Below are 25,656 nucleotides of genomic sequence, written 5' to 3'. Positions count from 1 at the left end.
CCCTTTAACACTGACTACTTTTATTGTAAGCTAAAAACTATTGTGCGTATTCAAGTAAGAGTCTCTCAATGAGCTGAAGTGTTTTGAACAACCTTGTATGTCAAGTCATTCGGTAATTGCCAACTAAAAAAAAAAAGCAGCAATTTAGCTCCAAAATGTTTCATTTTCAGAGCCAGTAGCTGTTTGGTCTTGGCACAGGTACACAGGCACTGTGGCTCTAAAAATCTTTTAACAAAAATCAACCTATTTCTTCAAGCTCCAGGAAAATGCATTTACACATTGCACTTAAAACTTCATTTTATCTCCCAAAAGACACATTCAGGCCACTGGCTGGCATACACACTGGCAACATACTCCGTCTCTAATAACAGAACGGTGAATGCATGCACATGCACGTGCTCACAAAACCAGGCACGCCAAGGATAGGGAACTGGTGAGTGATATTGATGTGGTCACGCTGAGGAAAGCGCTATTGGCCAATGTGGAGGTGTGAGATAATGGAGTGTACTTGCTGATAACATCTGTATACGGTGGGTATTAGCCAAATATCCAGGCAAGGCAGAAAATGTGGGAACTCTCTCTTCACCGTGTGCAGCGAGATGACTGGGAAGCCGCTCCTGCGCAATCACACAGAGAAATCTGAAACTCATATAATCACCAAATTACAATATTAAACAGGCCACCGAATATGACTTTCTCCAAGGTAGACTGAAAGGTTATCCCTGACCAGGTCTGGCCGAATTCCACTGCTCAAGACCCCTTTTATGAGATTATATCCATTTCATGCTTAGTCCATCAACTTATATCAGTTGGGACTTCTTCAAAGAGACCGATTGGACCTTTGCGAATCAGGAACAAGCCATAGGACAGAGTCTACCTGTAAAGTCTCTTTATAAACCTCCAAAATCTGGTCATGCCTACTGGGACAGGTGGCCTTTACAGTACAGACTGATAGGAAACCACTGAGGAAAGATGCAGAGTTAGGGATTGAGTCACTTTGAAAGCAAGTTTTCCCTCAAATGTGTCAAGCCAAAGAAAATATTGCAATACAAAGAAAGGAAAACGTGCCATCACATAAAAAATAGCTGAGACTATATCTAGGATATGTTTCTCGGAAAATATTTCAGAATTACACAGCAGGGAAAAATGTGATAGGACATAGTTGAGGTTGTCGAGTACAAGGTTGAGGAATACTTCCTGTTTTCGCAACACTTTCTTTTGATTTATTTAGCCTAACTATGTCTTAGGTCATCCTGCATTATCGGGAAATGCTGTTGATGACAATGCGCTGCAGATTGCTGAAGGTTACGGGCAGACTATGGGCAAGACAGACGAAAACAAACATGAAGTAAATATAGCCCCATTCATATGGATAATTACACAACCCACTACGATGCATTAAGCTATACAGTCAACCACATAATAACCAGAGCGCGAGTGAAGCAGCAGGGAGTTCACTTTCTTACTTCCTTTTGAATGCGAGCCTGAGTGTGATTATTTCTGAGTAGTTTGGTTGATTACAGTTCACAGGTTCTCCTAGCTAATGATTTATAGAAGTAGTAGGGAGATTATCCGAAAATTGTGGAAGTCCTCGCCAAGCACGAGCCATGCATAGGGGTCCAATCATGACAGCCCTGATTGAGCAAAATTACAGATGATCTTCAAGCTTTAATTTAAATTTGCATGCGCATGGGTGCGTTCGCCCCCGTGCTGCCTGAGAGGTCCGCTCCTGCCTCTTGCTACTGAAACAAGAACAAAACATACTACACTGTATTTGGGGTGTGTGTATGGGGGGTTGATGTGCTCAAACGCATGAATTCACATTCATGCCAACACGCATTATGCAGAAAAGCGATTGAAATTATTCAGAGTTCCTTGGGTATTAATTGTTGCTTTATTTTGAAATGAGCAATTTAAAAAAATACAGTTTTTTCTGCACCCCACATTGAAACACATAGCCGTAAGAGATTAAAGGGAGGTGCTGAGAAAACGTGGTATTTCGAAAGTATTAGAAATGTGTCTAAACTTGTTGAGCAAGTGAATCACACACAAGAGATGAACACACACACGCACAGATATTAAAGGTAAAGTTAAAATTGGTCAAAGTAGAGGTTTAACAAATCGCAGATGTGTGCCTGTAGGGTTTAGCTCATACCCTCAAAAATGAAGGTTCTCTAATCATTTAATTAAAACATTCTGTCCTGAAGATATATTGAAGAATGCACTTGTATCTCTGTTCCATGCGGTCACAAGAAGTATATTATGAAGCATCCAGGCAGCAGAATAATTTCAGAACTTATGAATAGATGAATATGCCTGCGTAACAAATTCAAACATACTGAATAGTACATAATATATGAAAATCTCACCAGTGCTAATACTTCTTGGTACAAAAACGTTATTTTCTTTTACCTGGATCTTTTTGATGAATTAGCTGAACTAGTTCACAAAATCAGTCTGAATGATTCATTCACAGTCCTTGAGCTCAACTCAGTAAATGTCGCAATAATTAATGGGCCACCAAAAGGGAAGATTGTCAGTGACTCAGTGTTGTTGTAATATTGATTATTATTCTACATTTTTATTGGCTTTTATTTATACATTTTTAATTAATTTCATTTACGTTTTAGCGATTTTGTTATTTTTGGGGTGTCAATACTAAGGCATGGACTAATTCAAAATCTTTTAAAAATTAAAATAATCTAAAATGAAATAATTATTAGCATACATAACACCTGCAACTTTAACATAAGTTATGATAATTTTGAGAGTCTGGAGTTTATCACACCAAACATTATGGACCAGGTAGGGTGATTTAGCTTCTTTGTTTGCAGTCAGGTGATTTTAAGCTGTAGTAAATATGTTTTTAAAAACAGATATGATGAGTGAAGAGTGCAATATTTTGGTTGAATAATGCAAACTGGCATCTCACTGGAAAAAAGTAAAAGATCTCACTGGATTTCTATTTAGCTTTATTTAAGTGAACTACAGCTTTTCCCCATCGCATGTTTACACCTTAATGACCAGAATGATTGGCTAAGAAACTAGGAATTGCACTCCAGAATCAAAACACATTTTTACTCTGCCCCCTCTCTGACGAGTCCATGCAAGCACAGGTTGCCAGATTGACGGGAGTGTGCCTGACTATCGAGGCTGATTTATAGCTGATTTGAACTGTTTTGTAGCTAAAAGCAATGGCGCGCGATAGATGAAATTTATACTAGAAGGAGTTTTTGTACTAACTAACACCTGAAATTTCTATTTTTAAACAACTTCTATTTCTCACAGGTGAACGGCATTCACAACAGGATAAACTGATCACTACAGGTACACCTCATGTGCTTTCTTCAGTGTGAAATGCTAATAATGTGAGTTTGAATGACATTTTACGTGACATTTATTGCTATACCACTGAAAGCAGCAGCAGATTGTTCACCTCAGATCTTGAAAATTAAATTTGAAATTGAATTTAGAACTGTGACTCGGGGCAAGCTAACACATATCAGTGATTCAGCATGTACATTTAATAATGTTAAATAGGTTTAATATGTAATAAATAGATAATAAACCTTACCACGAAGGTCGTGGAGTGCAGTAAGTACACTATTCTGTGCTTCGGAATGGCTGTTATTAAATTTCTATTGTGTTTTGTCTGGAAGAAAACAGCCAAACCGCTTATCACTCATCACGTGGTGTGTTGTTAGGACATGGGGTTACATATAACCTGCTGACCTAATGTTTACATTCGTAATATTTATATCATTTGCTAATTAATAACCTCATGTGGAACTCTGAATCTGCGTCTCATTTCAGAGTCTGCTACTTTCCACCGGAGGTCACATTTTGGTCATGGACAGATACTTTGAGAGCCTTCCTGACAGAATGAAAGAAAGATATGGTTTTCCACCAAGGCAACCCGGGGTGCTGAAATATAATTGGCTACAGTGTCAGTGGGCGTGTTAAAGAAACCAAAACAAAGACAGCTGTTCCAGCACGAAACCCACATTCTCAAAGCAGAATATCTGACTTCAGCATTGTTTTCCAGAAAAACAAGTGTGTTAACTTAGCATGTTTACAGCAGATTTAACTAAAACACTGGAATGAACAACTTCAAATTTACACAAAAATATCCCGTCACTGAAAGTCTGGGATATCACACATAATTTAAACATAAATAGGCCTAATGAAAACTTCAGTTACTATTCAGTACAAATATAAGCAAAGTCTTTAAAATATCTTTTGGGAATGCCAGCAGTGTGCGAATTAAAAATTTTGGGTGAAAAAAACAAACAAACCTGTGTGTGTTAAGACAGTATGTCCACACAAAGCCCTTGCGTCAGGTTTCAAACTTTTAGTTCAAATCATAAGAAAACATGAGGAAATAAATGGCTGAGCTGAGAGGCCGTGACAGATAAGAGCAAAGCACATATTATAAGCTTTATCCACCTGACAGGCCATCTAAAACGTCAGCTGATAAACGAACAGCAACAAGTTTCTCACAGCAGTTCACAGTTCGGTTACAACTGAAAGGCAGGAGTGGAGATTACGGAGGAGGAAAAATATCTCACATACACAACACTAGACAGAAAGCAAAAGTGTGTGGTGAGACGTGTCTACCTCGCAGCGCTCATGTATCTAAAAGCGAGCCTCATTAATCAGGTTATACTGCAGCATTTGGTGTAAACATCAAATCAATGTCTGCGTTCACAGTTTCCAGCACTGGTGTGAATCGTGAAGCAAAGGAGTTGATGTTTAGTCTGCAGATGCCGTTGCCTAAATCTGTGTTAATAAACCACAACACTGCAAAACAAGACTAAACATGAAGACACACCAACCCTGAATGCAAGTGTCAGTTTATGCTTGTGCTAGAATGAAAAAAAAAAAAAAAATAAATAAAAATCAATGAGCGCAGCAGGTAAGAGGAAATTAAAGTCCTTAAAAATAAACTGAATGTCAAACCACAAATCTGTAAAACAGTAAAATTCCTTTTTTTCTGAGAAGAAGCTATAAAAAAAAAAACAACAACTTCCAAGCATATTGGAAGGCTAAAGATCTGTCTTCATCTACTCACCTTCACACTTTAAAAAATTAAGATTCAAAAGGCAGTTTTTGCAGTAGAACCATTAGAAGAACCATTTTTAGTTCTCCAAATATGTTTAAGTGAGAAGTTCTTCAAAAGAACACGTATATATTTACATTATTGATATTTGAAACATTGCAAAGAACCTACTGTTGAATAAAAATACTTTGAAAAAACTATAGCTGTTAAAGGATCTTTATGGACCCATCAATGTCAGTAAAGATCCTTTATTTTTAAACAAGCTACTTTTTCATTGTTTTTCAATATAGACACACGCTTAAGAGACGTCCATGACTGTTATGCTCATGTCTTTTAAAGCACCATGCAACATGAGTTCCATGTTTTAACATTCTGCGTTCTCTGTGCGTTCTTATTATGGGTTCTCTGTGAATGGCCCCTTATGCTGCGTTCACATTCACGATTCGAGCGAATGAAGCGGTGCGAGTTTTACGTGCTCATCACTCAAGATGGAAAGTCTGAATTTCAGCAGACATTCGCACCGCGTTAACCAATTAGGAGCTTTCTCTTGTAGGTGCGTGATTAAGACGTAGCGCCTGTTGTTGGTGTCCTGAGCGAAGAAAGCCACTCCTGCGCCCCTCACACGCACTGCTCCTGATCCCGGTTGTTAATGCACGCCGATACGCGTCGACATGCAAGTCGACAATACTAAAGTTTATATGATGATGTTACTTTGACTAAGCATGGCTATGAAGCAGAAAGGAGGAATAATAAGTCAGGGAGGTAATAACATTAATTCTCACCTATGAGTCACGTCTAAGACAACAAACAATTCTATGGAACAAATATTTTATATTCTATAGAACTGCCAAAATTAATTTTCATGCAAAAGTCAGTAGAATATCACTCCAGTTGTGTCTTTACATTGTTTTTCAGTTACATTTAGGATTGATTTCTGTTTATTTAGAATAATAATTGTATAATAATAATAATAATAATAAACCAATTTCTGCATTTATTGAAAATAAATTAACATATTTAAACGTATTTCTAATAATTATTTTAAATGTATATATTATGTATACTAAACACTACATTCTCTCTGCCTACTGACTGAACATGTTATTATTGGTAACGTGTTGCTGGAAAGCGGAAGCGCACTTTTCAAGTGGGATTTAAACTTTGTCGAGTTAAACTACATTTATTTTGATTTCTTTAAAGCAGTACAGCAACAATGGATCCTCGTGCTTGGATCTCAAGTGAGACCAGGTGAACTTGTTTTTTTTTTTTTTTTATTTAATAGTACTAGTTCATTGGTCTGATCACTTCTAAAAAAAGTGATGAAATAATCCAGCTCGAGTGGTCCCAAGAGATGTTTTTGAAAGCATGCTAGTACCATGTGGAAACAGTAATGCATTTCAGCTGACCACTGAAAAAAAAAGAAAACAAAAGACTGAAAACACATTAAATGAGGATTATTTATAAACTAATTGAGAGAATCACGTGCTTATGATTGCTTGTGGCCGGCCCTGCATTATCCAATTTCTCATTCACCAATCAGACGTCTCCTAAGCCACCATTAGTGCCCTAGGTTTCATACCACAGTCATCTTCGTTTTGAAGAATCCCCCCTTCCACCCCTACTCCTCCCCCTTTCCTAGATGGGTGGCACAGTTAGCACTGTTACCTCACAGCAAGAACGTCTTTGGTTCCAGTTCCAATACCAAACCAGCCGACGTTTCTGTGCAGAGTTTGCACGTTCCCCCCGTGCTCGCGTGGGTCCCCTGTTTTCATCCCACTGCCCAAAAACATGCAACTTAAGTTAATTGACTAATCCAAATCAGCACCATAGACATGCACTTAGTAAGTAGTTATCTTTTAAGAGCAATCACTATCTGTTCATTAGCTTCTACAGCAGGGGAGTTCTCGAGTTCTACCTGAGCTCATACCTCTCGCCTTGCAATGGGAGGGAGCCCCGGGCTTGAGGATCTTTTGAGCTCAGGGCTCTCACCCGGCACAGCATGCCAAACAAGCTTTACAATCAATCATCAGCTAAGTATGAACTCTTGAATGGTGAAAAAAAGGTCTGGGATAAACTGATATGGATTTGTTTTGGGATTTTGTTACTAAAATATCAGAGTTTAGAATGAACAGACTTTCAGGGGAAGGCCAGAAATCTCTCAGATTTCATTAAAAATATGGTAACGCTTTACAACACAATATGGTATATGTAGTTAACGTTAATGTATTAACTAACAATGATGAATGCTTGTAGAGCATTTAATAATCATAGTTCAACATTTACGAATACATAATTAAAATCAAACGCTGTGCCCGTTAACATTAGCTCATGCACTGTGGGTTAATATGAACTAACAATGTTAACAATATTTAATGAAAATTACTTTAATAACTGTATTGTGGGCATCACAGTGGCGCAATGGGTAGAATGAAGGAAGGTCTGGTTTGAGCCCCGGCTAGGTCAGTTGGCATTTTTGTGTGGAGTTTGCATGTTCTCCCCAAGTTCGCGTGGGTGTCCTACGGGTGCTCCGGTTTCCCCCACAGTCCAAAGACATATGCTATAGGTGAATTTGGTAAACTAAATTGGTCGTAGTGTACGTGTGAAAGAGTGTGTATGGATGTTTCCCAGTGTTTGGTTGCAGCAGGAAAGGTATCCGCTGCGTAATAACATATGCTGGATAAGTTGATGGTTCATTCCGCTGTGGCAACCCCTGATTATTAAGGGACTAAGCCAAAGGGAAAATGAATGAATGAATAATTATATTGTTCATTGTTTGTTCATGTTAGTAATAAACAAATTATCTAACATTAATTACAAGAAATTAATTCATTACTGAATATATTTCAGTTGTATACTTGAAGATGAACAAAAGTCTTTAGATTGACATGAGGGCGAGTAAATGATGACAACAATTATCTGCGTGTCACTACATGAGACCTATTGCTGAAGCAAGTCCATCTGGACAACATCCCATATCCAAGTGTTTCTGACAGGGGTGGAGCACAGCTGGCCCTCCAGGCTGTCCTAAAAACACACACACAGCCAATCCAGACGCAGATAACACCTGGAGTGGCAGGTGAGCATGCCATCAGACTGACAAATGACACCAATTAAACCATTAGAGAGCAAAACAGGGGACATATCTGTGGCACTACAGGAAGAGAGCCGATGTACACACATCATTAACATTGATTTATTTAATTAGTGCTACATTCAGCACTAATTGATCAAACCTAGAGAAATTGTTCACCAGACTGTAAGAAACTGGAGGGCATTGGATTTTACAGCATATAGTAGATTCCCTCTTTCAACAGATACAAAAGCTCTGACCCTTGATCCCAATTAATGAAATTGGGACGCAGATACACACTATAATTACTAACTGCTGCCGCTTCACACGAAAACTGTTTTGTTTTGATCCTCTTTGTTTGTTTACCTCAGTCTCATTCCGTAAACACCCATTTAATGGACATTCTCAGATTTGATCTGATTTGCATAGTCTAAAATAGCCAGTGTTTATATTATTTATATACTTTTATTTAATAGTTCATTAATATTTTGATTCAACTTGTTCTAAACCTGTTTGAGTTTCTTCTGTTGTACACAAAAGAAGATCAAATGTTTTCAACAGCCATTAACTTCCATAGTATTTTTCACTACTCTTTGGAATTTATTCCTTTAGCAAAACCAGTTTTATGACACAAGTGAAAATTGTGCGCTGTAAGTGTATTTGCATTTCATACACATTTTCCCATTTAAAAAACTGCATGCATTAAGTACAAACCTACATGTTACTACATCCACCAATAGACATATAACATCAATTGAATTGCTGTTGCTCCGGTTTCCCCCACAGTCCAAAGACATGCGGTACAGGTGGATTGAATAAATTAAATTGGCCGTAGTGTATGTGTGTGGATGAGTGTGTATGGATGTTTGCAGATGAAAGGGCATGCACTGTGTAAATCATTTGCTGGATAAGTTGGTGGTTCATTCCGCTGTAGTGACCCCTGATGAATATAAGGGACTAAGTTGAAGTAAAATCAGTGAATGGATGGATGAATGAATGAATGAATGAATTGCTGTTTATGGTCATTAAAAAAAATCTCTTCTGTGGTCTCATGGAACTGAAAATTGTTATTAATACCCAAACTTCAGAATCTGTATTTTTGGCATGTACCTTTTGATATACTATGTAATCAAAACTACTAAACCTTGGACATACTTCTTTCAGCTCATTATATTATAGACTTAGTTATATTTTATGTATAATGCTGCAGCAATTATTGATAGTTCAATAAGAAATGAAAATGTATTTCCTCACCCTCAAGTGTCTCCAAACCTTACTAAAGGTTCTTAATTCTGTTGAACACAAAATAAGATATTTGGAAAAAAGCTGCAAACCTGTAAGCTGACTTCCATGATAGGAAAAACAAATACTATGGAAGTCATTGGTTAAATGTTTCCAGCTTTCTTAGACATATCTTCTTTTAGGTTCAACAGAAGTTAGTCAAACAGGTTTGGAACAAGTACACAGTAAGTAAATGGTATCCCTTTAATAGGCACAATATAAAAGCTTTGAAGACTCACGGAAAGGCTAAATAAAGCCAACTAGCCACACTTATAATTACTCAGGTGCATAGTCATGTGATTTAAAAATGGCAGCGCCGTGGCAAAACCATAGCTAGTTTTGACATTAAATGCTTTTATCTGAACATTACGTTTGCTATACTTATTTTTTAATGATTTCTTTGTGCATAGAACTTTAATCGTGAAAAATGACTGCTTGTGCCTTTAAGGATAAACAGATCAAAGTTAGCCTGGTGGAAACAGTGAGACATGGAAGGACACGTTACCACACTTAAACCCTTTAATAGGTGCAGGTGTGTTTTAGGTTGCAGGCATGAAGCAACACAAATCTGGGAGCGTTTTTGGGCTTAGTCACCTCACATTCACTGGGATGAGCTGCTGAAAAGCACCGCGCGCTGCGTTACGCACAGGGACCGCAACCACAATCCTGCGTAATGAGGTTAATTGGAAACAGTCAACAGGATGAGTGCGAATTAAAATAACTGTGTTCCTACCGTGTATTTGTAGAGTTCCAGTATACAACGTGTCTCTTTGCTGTCGTTGACAAAACGTGTATAAACAGCGCCAGAAGTCTCACCATCGCGCAAACTCCAGAGCACCTTGGCGCGTTCATGACTGAAGTCGACCAAGCCCTTGTGGGCAGATGATGAAACGAGTTTTGAAAACTGTCTGAGACTCAGTTTGGAGTCTAAATCAGAAGCAAAACTTCATTCAGCTAGTGGAGAAACACTGATCCCGAGGCGTTAGTAACTCGAACGCGCTTACTAAGAAACAGAGGCATTTTCTGCTTACTAAATGTAGCAAAATGGTTGCATGTTTAGCAAGTTACAAACATATATTGACGTGTGAGATAAGTTCATAAAGAAACATTCTTGAGATTCTTTGGCACGCTTGGTATGTCCTTTTGAAGAGAAGTATTCCACTTTACGCTGAAATAAGAAGAACTTCTTTTTCTTCACATGTAAATCCAGTGTTTGTCGGTAAGTTCCAAGTTTGATAACAACTCCAAACTTCTCGTGAAGGGATTAGTAGACCATTGTTTGTATCCGCAGGACGCGCTCAATCACGGCCGTTGATAGTTGACAGTGATTAGGAGTGACTGGAGAGCGTTTCTGGGCAGGGCGGAGGACATCGGGGCGTGCCATTCAAACTTTGAGCCAATCGGGGATGGAGGAGGCGGAGCCAACATTCCGTAGTTCTGAAAGGTGTGCTGGGCAGTGCTCTGACAGCTCTACTTTCGCTGAATGTGCCACAAAAGTCTTTCAAGTAAGTTTCATCCTCGTGAACTTTTGCCACGCGCAGCACTTCTTTGTTTGGTTTAATTTACACTTGTTGTGACAGAACTAATATAGTTTTATAAAGGAAAAACATGGTCATAAAAACAACATGGTGAACTGTATAGGTTGTAACATGATTATAAATGAACTGTGCAGCATCCAGTTCTCCATTCTTGGCATATGAAGAGTAACATATAATTTTATATTCAATTATAAGAAAATATATAGTATTATTCATTATGGGTGAATTAATAATAATAATAATAATAATTTTTATTATTAATAATAAAGATGTTTAAAAAACTACAAACTATTTAGATTTAATATAAATGCTATTTCATTTTAACTTCCTATACTTAAAATATTTCTGAAACAAGCACTCTAAAAATGTTGAGTGGTTTCAAACCCAATTTGAGTAAAATATGGAAAAACCCGATGGTTTAGATCAGTGTTTCCCAACCCTGTTCCTGAAGGCACACCAACAGTACACATTTTCAACCTCTCCCTAATCAAACACACCTGAATCAACTCATCAGGACATTAGAAGTGACTCCAAAACCTCAAGTTAATGGGTTAGATAAGGGAGACATCCAAAATATGCACTGTTGGTGTGCTTTCAGGAACAGGGTTGGGAAACACTGGTTTAGAGAAAGTTATTGGTGTTTAGTTAGTTAGTTAACTTTATTTGTCCCATTAGAGAAATTTCATTTGCAGCATACACTCACTGAGACATCTGATATTTCACATTTGGCATTTATATAAATAAATAATTAAAAAAACATGGTACCTCTAAATAAATAGTCCATGCTAGCCATCAACTGCTACCGAGATTTGAGGTATTTAAAAGCTTAACTGCTTGAGGTATAAATTATAGTTTTATCCTATTGTTTACGCATCTGGAAATACAATATCGACGCCATGAAGGTAACAATTAGAAGGTGTATGATAAAGGATGTCTCTCATTATTGACAATCATGAAAGCCTTATTTAGTACTCTTTCTTTGTATATACTATCAATACTCTTTAATTTTATTCCCAACAACTTACAGGCTGTTGTTACCACCTTCCCCAGTGACCTCTTCTGGGTGTATCCATATTTTGCACAAATTCGGGGTGAAATAACTGTATTTTGAAGGAACCACAGTTTAAAAAAACAACAAAACAAACTAAATAGTAAACAGGACAACTTCTTTTAACATTTATAATAATAAAAGTTTCTTGTGCAGAAAATCAGCATTAAAATGATATCTAAAGGGTCTTGTGACACTAAGACTGGATGAATATTCAGCTTTCCCATGACAGAAAGCTTTTTAAAATGAAACGTTTGACCAATTAAAAATGCATTCAAATATAAATATTGTCATTTTCAGCATTTATAATAGTTGCTCAGAATAACAAATGGTTCCAGTTTTAGTGATTGAAAATCAGGGTTATTCCACCACTTTTTGATTTATTAGCTCTTCTGAAGTTAAAACATTGCTATTCTTTCATCTGAATACAACAATATCTAAAAAGATGGCACTTTTTTGTTATTTTATACATTTATAAGAAATAAGGCTCTAAATGACTATGTTTATTTGAGTTTTGGAAGAAATGTAATCAGTAGCTTACAGAATAAAACAAACAATATGTTTTATTCAAACACATACACTACACTATAAATCATAAAACCAGACAAACTGGGAATTTAAGCAGTCTATTTTTTTTCATTTCATCCACAAGTACTATTGCTATTATCAGCTAAATTGAATTACTTATTTTTGCTTCTCATGATTAATAATTATGTTGTTAAGCTATTGCCATGTCACCAAACAATGGGCTGTTTATTAACCAGTATAACTAGCTCAGTACCATCTGAGCAGAACGCACAGAACGAGGACATTTGTTTGGCAGAGAATTATTCACAGTTATTACACACCTTAATTCTCCTCCTCAGAAACTGGTTATTCCCGAAAGGGAAAAAGGGCTGTTTTCCTTCACCACTGGGAATGTTTTACACGTGTTTAGTGTTTACCAGCATTAGTCCAATTCAAGCTCCTATTTTTAGTCCTGCCCAATGTGTTGTTTCTGTTTTTTTTCTACACAAAAATCATTTTTTAAGGTGACAGTGATTAGTTTAAAGTAAAAAATTCTTTCACCATTTACTCACTTTTTGACAACCTTTATGAGTTTCATTCTTCTGTTGAACAAAAAAGAAGATATTTGAAGAAGTTGGACATCTGTAATCACTTAATTCCATTTTTGATTTTGGATGTTAATTACATTTTTCAGCTTTTTCCAAAATATCTTCTTTTGTGTTCAACAAAAGAAAGAAACTCATAGAGGTTTATAACTTGATGGTGAGTAAATAGTTTAAACATGTTTGGGTGGTGAACAATCCCTTTAATCCAACCTTGGGTCAAATACAGACAAACCCAATATAATAATTTAAGCCAACAGTTGGATTTGTACATATTTGACCTAAAACTGTGTTAAAACAACCCAATTTTCAGAGTGTTTTTCCTTTGCTCAGAATCCCAGAATCATCCTGACATCTTTCCATACTTCAGAAGTGCGTTAGTTTGTATCTTTGAAGTTGTTTTGAGGTGCATGTCAGCTTCTGGAGACTTCTGCTCTAGTCTCTGCTTGTCTCTGTGGGAGTCGACATGTTTTGTTGTTTGTCTGTGTACGTGTGAAAGTGTTGATAGGTAAGGGAGAGGCAGAATTAATTCACCTTGCTGACGATGGAGATCCCAGGAGAGCACGTGTTCAGGCGGTAATCACTGTGGCCACCATGTGCGCCAGCAGTCGGTGGTCCCAGGTTATTATCTGTGCGTGGTAAATTACCGACCCAAGCTGTGAGTAATGTGAGGCAGGTAAGAGCAGAAGTGCGGCAGGCCCATCACTCTTAGATAGTGATGTCGGGAAGCGCGGCGGTGGGTATATTCGGTTTGCTAATTCTTCCTAGTCTTCCCCTGGATATGGCACAATTTATTAATTCCCCTGTCCTCTTCTCATTAATATCACATGATTGTGCGGCGGAGTCTCTCCCTGTGTGATTTGTCCCTCTGGAGGATTCACTGTCCCCCGACATCGAAGCAGAAGTTCCTCGTTCCCTCGGTCTCGTAATTACACAAAAGGTCTCACCCGCAGAGGCCGAATTGGCCTCCTCTGTTATTATCTAATTAATAAAACAGCGTGATAATGGCCGACGTGTGCACCAGAGAGCGGTATTCTCGTCTGGACCTTCATATCTGACACTGTGCCATTTCCTGACCACAGATTTGTCCTGTCTCAGAATTAGCAGGATATATCCAGGTCTTTGTGGTGGTGGAGCACAGCTGAGAGCCCTTGTGGAGGTCATATCTGAAGCACAGCAGAGCTCTGATTTATATAAATGAAGATCTGGGTGCCAGTGGTCCGTGCGGGCCGGGTCTGGGCTATTGTGTGGGAGTCTCAGCAGTGCTGCGGTAATTAAGAATCGGGGCTAAACGGGGAACAGTCACCTTGTGCTCCTCCAGGAGCCGCTCTGATGTTTGCTTCCTGCTCCTGTAATCAGGTGTTGTTCCAAAAGTTGCATTCCCGCCTCACCCTGCTCCTGTTTTATGTAGTTTTAGTGAGCTGAACAAGAGCACAGGCTGACAGACAGTAGACATGCACTGTAAAAAGATTCATAGATCAAGCAAATAATGGTGAAAAAAAAAAAACATCAAAGATTCGATTGTTTGTTGTTGGTATTTTTGTTTGCTTACTATCCTAAAGCTTCGGAATATTCAAAAACTTTGCAGCTTCTGTTTCACTTTATACGTTTTTAGGTCAGATGAACAAGCAAAAACAGTCAGTTGCATTCAGATAGGTCTACATCGGGGTATGAATCGCTAAAATAGTTGAATTGTTTGACTTTGTAGTTTATTCTTGAAACTATTTGATGTTTTACATTCTGAAAAGGTCCTCTCTGTGCAGTAAACCTTTAGGGCGTACTTACACTATGCTATCCGAACAGTGCCGAGGCCCTTTTCCCAGATTGAAACTGAAGATGAGACGTGATTTTTAAGGGACTGTTTCATATGTGTTTATTAATCATTCTTATTGTTCAATGAACGCAAACTATCGTAGATAATTAAAGACGCAAACCGCTCACTGCACGACAGCTGCACCTTTAGCAAACCTCCTAATTCCTGCAACACGATGACTTTATGATTGTTTATGAGCGTCAAAAGTGGCTGATCTGAAATATTTGCGAAATATTTGACTTCGTGTCACTGCATCCCAAACAACTAAAACGATATAAAGAAATCTCCACTGTGCAAAGCGAGAGCATGTTTCGCATGCTTTGGCCCGGTTCAGTGCAACTGTACATAGTGTGAGTACGCACTGTGCATTCCCACCGAAGGCGGTGAGAGCGTCAAAGTTCGCTCTAGCCGTCCTGGTGACAATGCTGTCTGCCTTCACTGCTCCGCCAGCGGGAGCGTCAAAATTTACTACATTGATCTAGTATTTAAAGGAGCTGTTGAAGCATATCAGTTACATTCCCACATTAAACATGCTTTCTAGCATAAAAATGTTGCACGCTTTTTATCAAATTCATTTAACTATGGAAGATCAAGTTGTTCTGTGTGCTGTGGCATTGCTCCACTTATTCAATATGTCCAAATGTCTGAAATATTCTGAAGCAGCAGTACTCTTTTGGAATGCCCTTATAGTTAGCATGAGATTTCCGCATTTAAAACAAATAGACAGATTAGACAGATTTTATATGTGTAGTCATTCATTTCTGTTTATTTGACAACTAGTCTAGATTTGGGCTATTCTTAGACGTCTATTAGATTTTCACTGACAGCCCAGATTTAGCCTTGTTTTAGCCAAGATGACAATGTGTAGACATCTATTAGACATCTTTTAAAAACAAAAAATGCTTGCTGGGTGTGTGTGCAGCCCTAGATTCTCTTTGTGGAATGACAATACAAACTACTACGAACTTCCTTTCTCATCGACGCAAAATGCACATTCTTGTTTCAGTAGGCTGTTGTCCGTTTGGTGTGTTCATGAGTAGAAAAAACAGCCTTCAATGCTGCTAGTTCTTTGACGTAGACTTGGTGTGTTCTGGCATTTAGAGTAAGCTTCTGTAAATTGAATGTGTGTATGCATAAGTTGAGTGCGATGTACAGTATGTTTCATGCAAATCATGATTCTCTAACAATTTGATTATAATATATATATATATATATATATATATATATATATATATATATATATATATATATATATATATATATATATTTTAGAATTAAACATTTGAAAATATGGTTCTAACTTAAAAGCACATCATGTATGCAAAAATCACTTTCAGTGGACTTCTACTTGTGTTCTGACGATATTTTACACATTTTAAATATATTTAAATATATATATTTAAGATATTTTATACATCAAACAAAATTAAGAGCATATTAGTTGAGAGCAGGAGAATGAGGAGAGGAGACATTTTGTCTGTGTGTTTAAAAGACATCTAGTAGATGTACTGGCTAAACATAGGCTAAATTTGGGCTGTCTGTGAAAATATAATATCTAACAATAGTAAAAAGATAGTAGTTCTCAAATAGACAGGAATTAATGACTAAAAAGGTAAAGTCTGTATAATATTTCAATTAGATGACTAGTGTATTTTTGCACTATTGTTAGACATTTGATTTTCTCTTTCTTTTTTTTATAATAATTTTTTAGGGGTTTTCACCTTTGTTGACAGGACAGTGGAGATTAACAGACAGGAAAGTATGGGGAGCAGAGAGAGGGGAAGGATCGGCAAAGGACCTCGAGCTGGGAATCAAACTCGGGTCGCAGCGAGCACCTGGGTGCTATATGTTGACACACTAACCACTAGGCTACTGGCGCCGACATCTACTTGATTTTCACTGACAACCCAAATTTATGTTTAGTCATTAAACACAAAATTGCTTGATGGGAAGGTTCTAATTATAACATATTTGCAGCATTTCGTAAAGCAGCCAATCAAAGATATATAATACACTGAATGCCAGTCAGAGGGTTTAAATTAGAATCCATTAACCGCTCACTTGGGTTTTTATTCACTGCTCAGTTCCATGTTCATTAATCATAACAAAGTTTTGACACTGGATATATAACAATTCACAGTGCAGCATAGAAAACGTTATTAAATGTAAAGGAGCTTTTTGAGATCATAATGAACTAAAGTTAATGACAGCTTTTTAGTGATTAAAGGAAATGCATTTTTATATGTAATCTATTCAAAACCTGAATATATTTGTTTTATGCTGCTCTAAGGGACACAACAGCAACATTTTGGTAATGATGACCTCAAATCAATATGGAATTCACTCTTGAAATGGCAATCGTTGATATTTATCACCAATTAATAATGATAACTATTCATGGGATACAAATTGTTCAAAATTAGAGCACTTGGGCGTTCTCACTAATCACCCTAAGCAATCATGCACTCATCTGGGAAAGAAAGAACATGTGTGTTACAGCTCATGCAATGATTCTTTGAATGACAAGGCATTTTTAGAATTGCACTCTTGCATTGCTAATGGATCATAGGTTTGCTGCTGATTGTGAGGATAATCTTTTGCAGAATGGAGATAGAAATGGTTTTTGGTGTATTGAGAAAACTCCAAAATCATGAATCAACAATTACAGGGAAGAACAAATTCATGTTCATACATGTGTGTTGTGAATTGTGTGGACATTTTTCTAGAGAGGTTGTTCAGTGTGCATACATGAAATAATCCATACAGGGATTTGTGTGTGAATACAGTCATTCCACTGACCTTTGCTAACTTGCTTGGCAAGAATTTCTTGGAGCCATTGTTTCACCATAGGACAATTTAAAGATACAGTCCACCCCAGAATTAAGATTTTTTTTTTCATTATTTACTCTTTACCATCCCGGTTCCAAACTAATTTGTGTTTCTTTCTTCTGTTGAACACGAAGACATTTTGTAGAATGATGAACACTTGTAGCCATTGTCTTCCATAATATCACTAATGTCTTTTTTCTATGTGGATGTGACTTGTTACTAGTTTCCAATATTCTTCTAAATATGTAGTTTATTTTTAAACAGAGTTTTTTTAAACCGCTTTCAGTTTATAACCTGACTACAGTGTGTATAAACCATGGATGGGCAAAATCAGCCCTGGAGGGTCATTGCTTTGCAGAGTTTTGCTACTGAACCAACTAATCGATGTCTTAAAGATCACCAGAAAGCTTCAGAAGAGAGCTTCGGGCTGGTGTGTTAGATTTGGTTTAGAGCTCTGCAGGACAGTGGCCCTAAAGTACTGAAGATGCCCATAGTGAAATAATTTTATGGTGAAAGTTAGGGCTGCATGAAATTGGGGGGAAAAACTCATTGCAATTCATATTGCGAAATGAATATAATTTCTCACTATGATTAAAAACTCAATTTGTGAAGAACTAATAAATATAACTATATAAATAGTTGTTTATCGATTGGGATGCTTCTGTGGGATTTGTAAGGTGCATCTGCATACTATATAAAAGATATGCAAAAATATACTAAATAAAATTAACTAATTAAAGCACAGATGAAAACAATAGAACAAAGATAAAAATGAAATAAACACAGATTCAGATTTGTATAATGTGATATCAATGCTAAAACTGTACATTGTGCAGCTCTACTTAAATTGTTGCAATGTTTCTCTTTTTTAACGTGTATATATTAACACACATTTACTGGTTTGTCGAACCATGGTTACAATAAGGAAGGGAACATTGTATTACTACAACACTTTCACTTTTTTTACTTTAGTAAAATCTTGGTTCATTGCTAACCAAATCTCTCCAACTGTAAGAGGAAAATCATCATCAGACATTTTCTTCCAGCCATCTTCGGACACAAACCTGCTCTAGCACCCCATGAGGCAATGTAGTTCAAAATGATCATATACTGTAGTAGAGCATGTTTGGGCCTTTGGCTAGTAATCTTGTTTTCTTACACCAAGAGTGCTTGCTTATCTTATGATGTATTGATTATTCTTTTTATTATCCAAGTATACACCAAATGTTGTTAGTTTGAATCATGTCTCTGTGTGTGTGTGCGTGTGTGGTTAGGAGTATGTTAATAATTTAAAACTAAGGTTTTCAACCAAGAGAGCCTGATGGTAAACCAGGAGGTCCGTGGAGAAAATATATATTTTAAATGTGCATTGTTTTGGACTCTCCGTTGACTTTGAAAACACAAAATGGCAAGGTATTTTGGCAGAAACATGGTCTTATTTATTTATTTGTTCCTCCCTCAGTTACTATATGTGCTGTTCTTCAGGAATCTGATGGTTTGGGCTGTATGATGATTTCCTGTGATCACCTTATCAGAGCGGATACAACCAGCTCCACCAAGAGAAGACAGTCCTGTGAGACAAAAGATGTCATCTGAGCAAGTCAGTAACCAGACCTTTTTTTGCCTTTTTTTTTTTAGACATGATGCAAATGCACAAGGACGAATGACACAAGAATTTCATAAATCTTTCATCTCTGACTGTAGCGAGCTCAACATTTTTGAGCATGTTTTTCTCCTTTTTCTTAACCCTGGCCCAACTTTCTAGAAAAATACAGAAAGCACATACCAACAATTAGTTCAAGATCATCTGAGATATATATTTTTTTTATTTTGTGATAATCTGTTAACCATTAAAGGATGATAGTGATGGCTGTTCATCCCAAAAACCATCCCATTTTTTTTTTTTTGCAAATGATAGAATTTAAATTATTGTTGTAGAACTTACAAATCTTTCCTTTTTTTTTCAAACACCAAACTTTAACATAGTTGATTTGCTTTGTTTTGGAAGTTTGGTGATTGATATGATTGTAAATGTTTTTAGCTTGTTTTCTGGTGTTTTTTTTATGAACATGACAAGTGTGTGAACTTTCTCCAAAAATTAAGAGAATGGTTTAGTAAACATTACAGCTTTTTTTGACAGGTCTGCCAGAAACATTGATGCTCTGCCTGACTATGTTCAGATCATTATACAGTATATTACACTACTAATGCTTTTAAAGCTATACTTCAGAAGATTGAAGATACCACCTTACTAAAAAGTGACATCAACTGATGATTTCCAACTGGCTCATCCACTTTATTTTTCAATGTGTAAGTGAACTTTTTTTTTGCAATTGCACAAAACCTCTGATTCAATCGCAGATATTGGTAAAAGACTAGGAATAACAAATAAATGCAATGGTCAAATTACTTGCTCCTAAAACCAATTTATTTATGGCAATAAATTACAATTAAAATAATGTTGTAAAAAAAAAAAAAACACTTTACAACATTAGCATGACGAGCTGTTTTGTATGACTGAAAATTATTGGAAGTGGATGAGACTGGAAGTGTTGAAACATTTGATTTGCAATGGCTATGCTCGCTCTTACGTAAACAATAAGGTGGATATATCGTGTGAGTTCATAAGAACATTCCATAATTATGGCTAACTGTTATTAAAAAATTGTAAATGAAATCATTCTAGATTATATTTTTTAAAATTCAGCAGTTAAAAACTTTATAAAACTATATAAACTAATGTTCAAATATTTTGGTTCAGTAAAAAAACAATTGATCTCGTATTATTGTCTTATTGTCTCATTATTATTATTATTATTATTATTATTATTATTATTATTATTATTATTATTATTATTATTATTATTATTCATTCATTCGTTCATTCATTTTCTTTTCTTTTCGGCTTAATTCCTTTATTAATCCGGGTCGCCACAGCGGAATGAACCGCCAACTTATCCAGCTTGTTTTTACGCAGTAGATGCCCTTCCAGCCGCAACCCATCTCTGGGAAACATCCACACACACACTCATTCACACATACACTCATACACTACGGACAATTTAGCCTACCCAATTTACCTGTACCACATGTCTTTGGACTGTGGGGGAAACCAGAGCACCCGGAGGAAACACACGCGAGGGAGAACATGCAAACTCCACCCAGAAACGCCAACTGAGCTGAGGCTCGACCCAGCGACCTTCTTGCTGTGAGGCGACAGCACTACCTACTGTGCCACGGCGTCGCCCTATAATAATAATAATAATAATAATAATAATAATAATAATAATAATAATAATAATAATAATAATAATAATAATATTATTATTATTATTAGTCGTCTCTTTATTTTAAAAATAGATTGAATATAAAATTGAATATAAAAAAATAAATTACATCATTATGTTAGCATACAACTGTGGTTTTCTTTAGCGTTTCACACAACAACCTTGTTCATCATGGCACCATATGTGATTTTGAGCTTTTAGTTTTTAATTTTGCGACAAGTTCAACTGCAGTTCATTTCTCACACTGTGCGTGCAAACAGACAATGGCGGATAAAAATTATCAAGCAACAGCCCACCTCTGCCATTTCATTCACAATCTTTTCACTCATACCCCCAACAAACTTAGAGGTACTAGATGAGAGTACGCGGTAAGGACTGGTAGGAGAATTCTCAGCATAGTCATCGTTTTTCTCTCGCACCAAAAATTAGCTCTCTTGCTTGAAGCTATAATCAGTTGATAATCGTTAAACGCCTGACTATGTGCATCCAAGTGTAGCAAAAAGTACTGCAAAACATTAATAGTTTGATTGAGGTGTTTACAGTAAATGTCTGTACTGCAACTAACTTCTGCAACTAAAGTAGGTATACACCACATGTCTTTTAGATTATGACTTTAGTCGAATTAAGGTATTCAAAAATAAATTTTTATATGGTAGACTTTTAATCAAAGTATTGTCTTAATCATATTAAAATAGTAGGTGTATTGTTGTCCATGTAAACATACTCACTAAAAATGCGTATTTGTTAGTTAAATATGTTAAATATGTTACTCTGGGTAAATTTTGTTGCACATTTCAGATTTTTTGCAAATCTGAATTACCTAGGGTATTTTTTTTTTGTACGATTCAGATACAGATTTTTGTAGAAAATGCTAGGTTCTGCACAATTTCTTCATGTTGCTCCAATAGAAATTGAATAAGGTAACTTTAATGTTTTTACAAATTTAAGTGGATTGAACATAAAACAGTTACGTTGTCCCCTTTAAAATAAAATCAAGAACCGTGTTGATTTTAGCTCATTCTAAAAACTGTAAGTAGTACAACAAGCAGCAAAAAAAAAAAAAAAAAAAAAATTTGAGTGTTGGGGTCAGGGACTCCTTAGGTGCAGGGCAAGGGGGCCTTAAGGAGCCCAGACTGCAATTCCAGGGACAGAGGTTGGTACAGATCCACTAGATTGTACAGATCATCTAGCAAACCACTGATCTAAACCCTTCCCTAAACCTAAACAAGTGTGTTTTAAAAAGTAAATGTAGGAGAAAAGTGCTCTGCTACCACATAGTTTTACCTCAATTTTACATTGGTTTTATCTGTTTAGTGAAGCAAAAAAAATTGCTGCTTGTTCAAACTACTTATTTAAAATGAGCTGAATCAAAACAATTCTTGAGTTTTTTTAGGGTGGGGGTCAACAGTAGCAATTTAGGCATGGGCAATGTGGTCAGTCACCCAGGTTGGAATCTCTCTGGGGGTGGCTAGGGGAGACGGTGCAAAAAAAACAAACAAAAACAGAGCCCCAGTTTGAGCTTTGAGATATGATTTATTTTATGCAAGTGTATTAATTTAGAGTGGTAATCCCAGAATAAAGATGTTAGAGGCCATTCACATGTGGTATATATTTATATTTATTTATTTATTTATTTATTATTATTATTATTTTTTGCAACCAAAACAATGTTGGAGAAAGCAAAAGCAAACTGATGTACGCAGGCAGTAAAACCATTTCCGCATGCCTCATGCGCTGCTCTGCTCCTGGTGTGAATACCGGTTGTCTACATGCACGCTGATAAAAAACGTGCCACTTATGCGCTGAGAAACCAGAGTAACTTTTATGCAGAGGTGTTGGCACGCAGCAAGTTTTGCAAGTCAACAAAACTGAAGTTATAATATGATGATGATCTTATTTTGACTAATCAAGGCTATGAAGCAGAAATAAGGGATAATGAGTCAGGGAGGTGAAACCTAATAACATTAATTCTCGGCCACGAGTCGGGTCTAGGACAACAGATAATTATATAAAACTTTTTTTTTTGTATTCTATAGAATTTTCATTAATATTCATGCAAAAGATTTCCTAGTATATCACTCCAGTTGTGTCGTTACATTGTTTGATATAAATAAATACATTTGTATGTGGGATGGTTTGCCCAGGGTGCCATTTAAACTAGAACTGCCACTGAGGGTCAACTTCGTTTTTTGTTAAATTCACTTACATTGGCAAAAACAATTAAGTTAACTTAATCAATTTGGGTTGGGACAACATGGAGGAATAGTGTGGATCCCAGCATTTTTACAGTGTTCACCAAACTCAAACCTGAGCGCTTTGCATCACAAGCACAACACTGTAATCCTGTGTTGTTACTCTTTTTTTAAAAGTAACACTAATTGTAAAAAATAATAGCAATATTGAGGATTTCAGGGCATGGGGGTGAATTAAGTTTGATTTGAATTAAGTAGCAGAGTTTGACTCTGAAATCAAATTTTCCCTTCCATTTTTAAGAAGTTTCCCGAACAGCTCATTTCATAAAGTCAGCATAACAAGCGTGAGTTTAGTAAGTGTTCTTAGAAAAGACAGCAGTGGGCCTTTCCCTCTCTCTCCATAAATCCCTCAACCCTATCAGTGTCACTTATGTCCTCGTCGCCTCCCTCATTTCTCTCTTGTTTCTCTCTCTCCGTCCCTGTTGTACTCCAGCTGTCAGGGGAGAGTTAATCCTGTTATCTGTACGGCCGCAGACTGACAGTCTCTCTCACACACACACACACACACACAAACACACATTTCCCCAATCCACCGTACTGTAATCAAGCAGGCCGTACACACCACTCGGCCCTCTATAATTAACTTTCCTCTCAGCCGGCGTGAAACACACTCACAGACTCGCAGAGGCACTGCTCAATTAATTAGGCTGCCCACATGCAAACTCGAAGGGGGAGAAACAGAGAGACTGGTTTCCCTTTCGCGTTACACTCTCTAAACTGCCCTGTTGCTTTTACAAATTCAATGAAAAAAGTGTGATAGCAAGGACAAATGAGACCTGGCATTGCTGGGTTTATGGTTGGCTTTGGTTTTGGCCTGATATGGTACGTGTTGTTGGCTCTTAACAGACAATGGGACTGAATGCAGCTTTTATGAAGGTTGGTGTTGTTTTCGTGCTTCCTGACGGTGTTTATCAGGGCTGAAAATTAATCGCCAAAGTGCCAAATGAGAGTAAAAATCTGTGCTGGCGAGTGTACAAAGCTGCACTACTCGCCAGTTGGCTGGTAACTTTTGTATTAATCCTAACAAAGCTTGAGAATGTGATATGTCTTATTATCAAATGGCGAAGAATGCTTTTATAATAATAATAATAATGATAATAATGATAATAATAATAATAATAATAATAATAATAATAATAATAATAATAATAATAATAATAATAATAAGGGGTGTCACAGTGGCGCAGTGGGTAGCACAATCACCTCACAGCCTAAAGGTAGCTGGTTCAACCCCTGGCTGGGTCAATTGGCATTTCTGTGTGGAGATTGCATGTTCTAACTGTGTTCGCTTGGGTTTTCCTCCGGGTGCTCCGGTTTCCCCCACAGTCCAAACACATGCGCAATACTGTAGGTGAATTGAATAAGCTAAATTGGCTGTATTGTATGGGTGTTTCCCAGTGTTAGGTTGCGGCTGGAAAGGCATCCACTGCGTAAAACACATGCTGGATAAGTTGGTGGATCATTCCGCTCTGGCAACCGCTGGTTAATAAAGGGACTAAGCTGAAAAGAAAATGAATGAATGAATGATAATATTAATAGGTTTGATAATATTAATTTATTCATTTTCTTTTTGGCTTAGTCTCATTATTAAGGATGGATCGCCACAGCGGAATGAACCGCCAACTTATCCAGCATGTGTTTTACGCAGCAGATGCCCTTACAGCCGCAAACCAGCACTGGGAAACACCCATGCACTCATACATTCACACCCACACATACACTACGGGCAATTTAGCTTATTCACTTCACCTATAGCGCATGTGTTTGGACTTGTGGGGGAAACCGGAACACCTAGAGGAAACCCACGCGAACGCGAGGAGAACATGCAAACTCCACACAGAAATACCTGAACCAGTGACCTTCTGGCTGTGAGGTCACATCGCTACCCACTAGACCCCCGTGTCACCCCAAGTTTGATGATAATAAGAATAAGAAGAATCATCATCATCATCATCATATTATTATTATTATCATTATTATTATTATTATTAGTAGTAGTAGTAGTAGTAGTAGTAGTAGTAGTAGTAGTAGTGGTAGTAGTAGTAAAACATATAGCAAAACATATTTTTAAACAGAGTTTAACTGTAATATATAGTCATTTTAATTTACTATTTTTGTAATCTGATTTATAATCAAGGTAATAAAACATTTCAATCAATAAAAATTGAATTATAAAGAATGAATTAATAATAATAATAATAATAATAATAATAATAAGAAGAAGAAGAAGAATGTAGGAACGTAGAAAGAATGTAGTAATCTTTATATTTATTATAAAGGTATTAATTATGGGGACTAAGCTGAAAGTGGAAAAAGTGAAGCAGTGTGTTGATTAATTTAGTATATTAATTTTATAAATATAAAAAATAA

The 25,656-nt window shown here is 36.7% G+C and overlaps 1 protein-coding gene across 1 annotated transcript in view; it reads right to left on the bottom strand.

Moving 5' to 3' along the window:
* si:dkey-246i14.3 (ephrin A4) overlaps positions 1–10,749 on the bottom strand; it is a 97,474-nt gene extending 86,725 nt beyond the window's left edge. The window contains exon 1 of the mRNA XM_056475922.1: positions 10,144–10,749. Within this exon, the coding sequence (XP_056331897.1) occupies positions 10,144–10,262 (119 nt within the window). The 5' untranslated portion in view covers positions 10,263–10,749. The remainder of the gene's footprint in view (positions 1–10,143) is intronic.
* Positions 10,750–25,656: the final 14,907 nt, after the last annotated feature.

The sequence above is a fragment of the Danio aesculapii genome, chromosome 16 (genome assembly GCF_903798145.1).
Source record: "Danio aesculapii chromosome 16, fDanAes4.1, whole genome shotgun sequence".
In the NCBI taxonomy this organism is placed as follows: Eukaryota; Metazoa; Chordata; class Actinopteri; order Cypriniformes; family Danionidae; genus Danio; species Danio aesculapii.
Note: the sequence above shows the minus strand (reverse complement) of the source record. Positions and strands in the feature narration are given on the sequence as shown.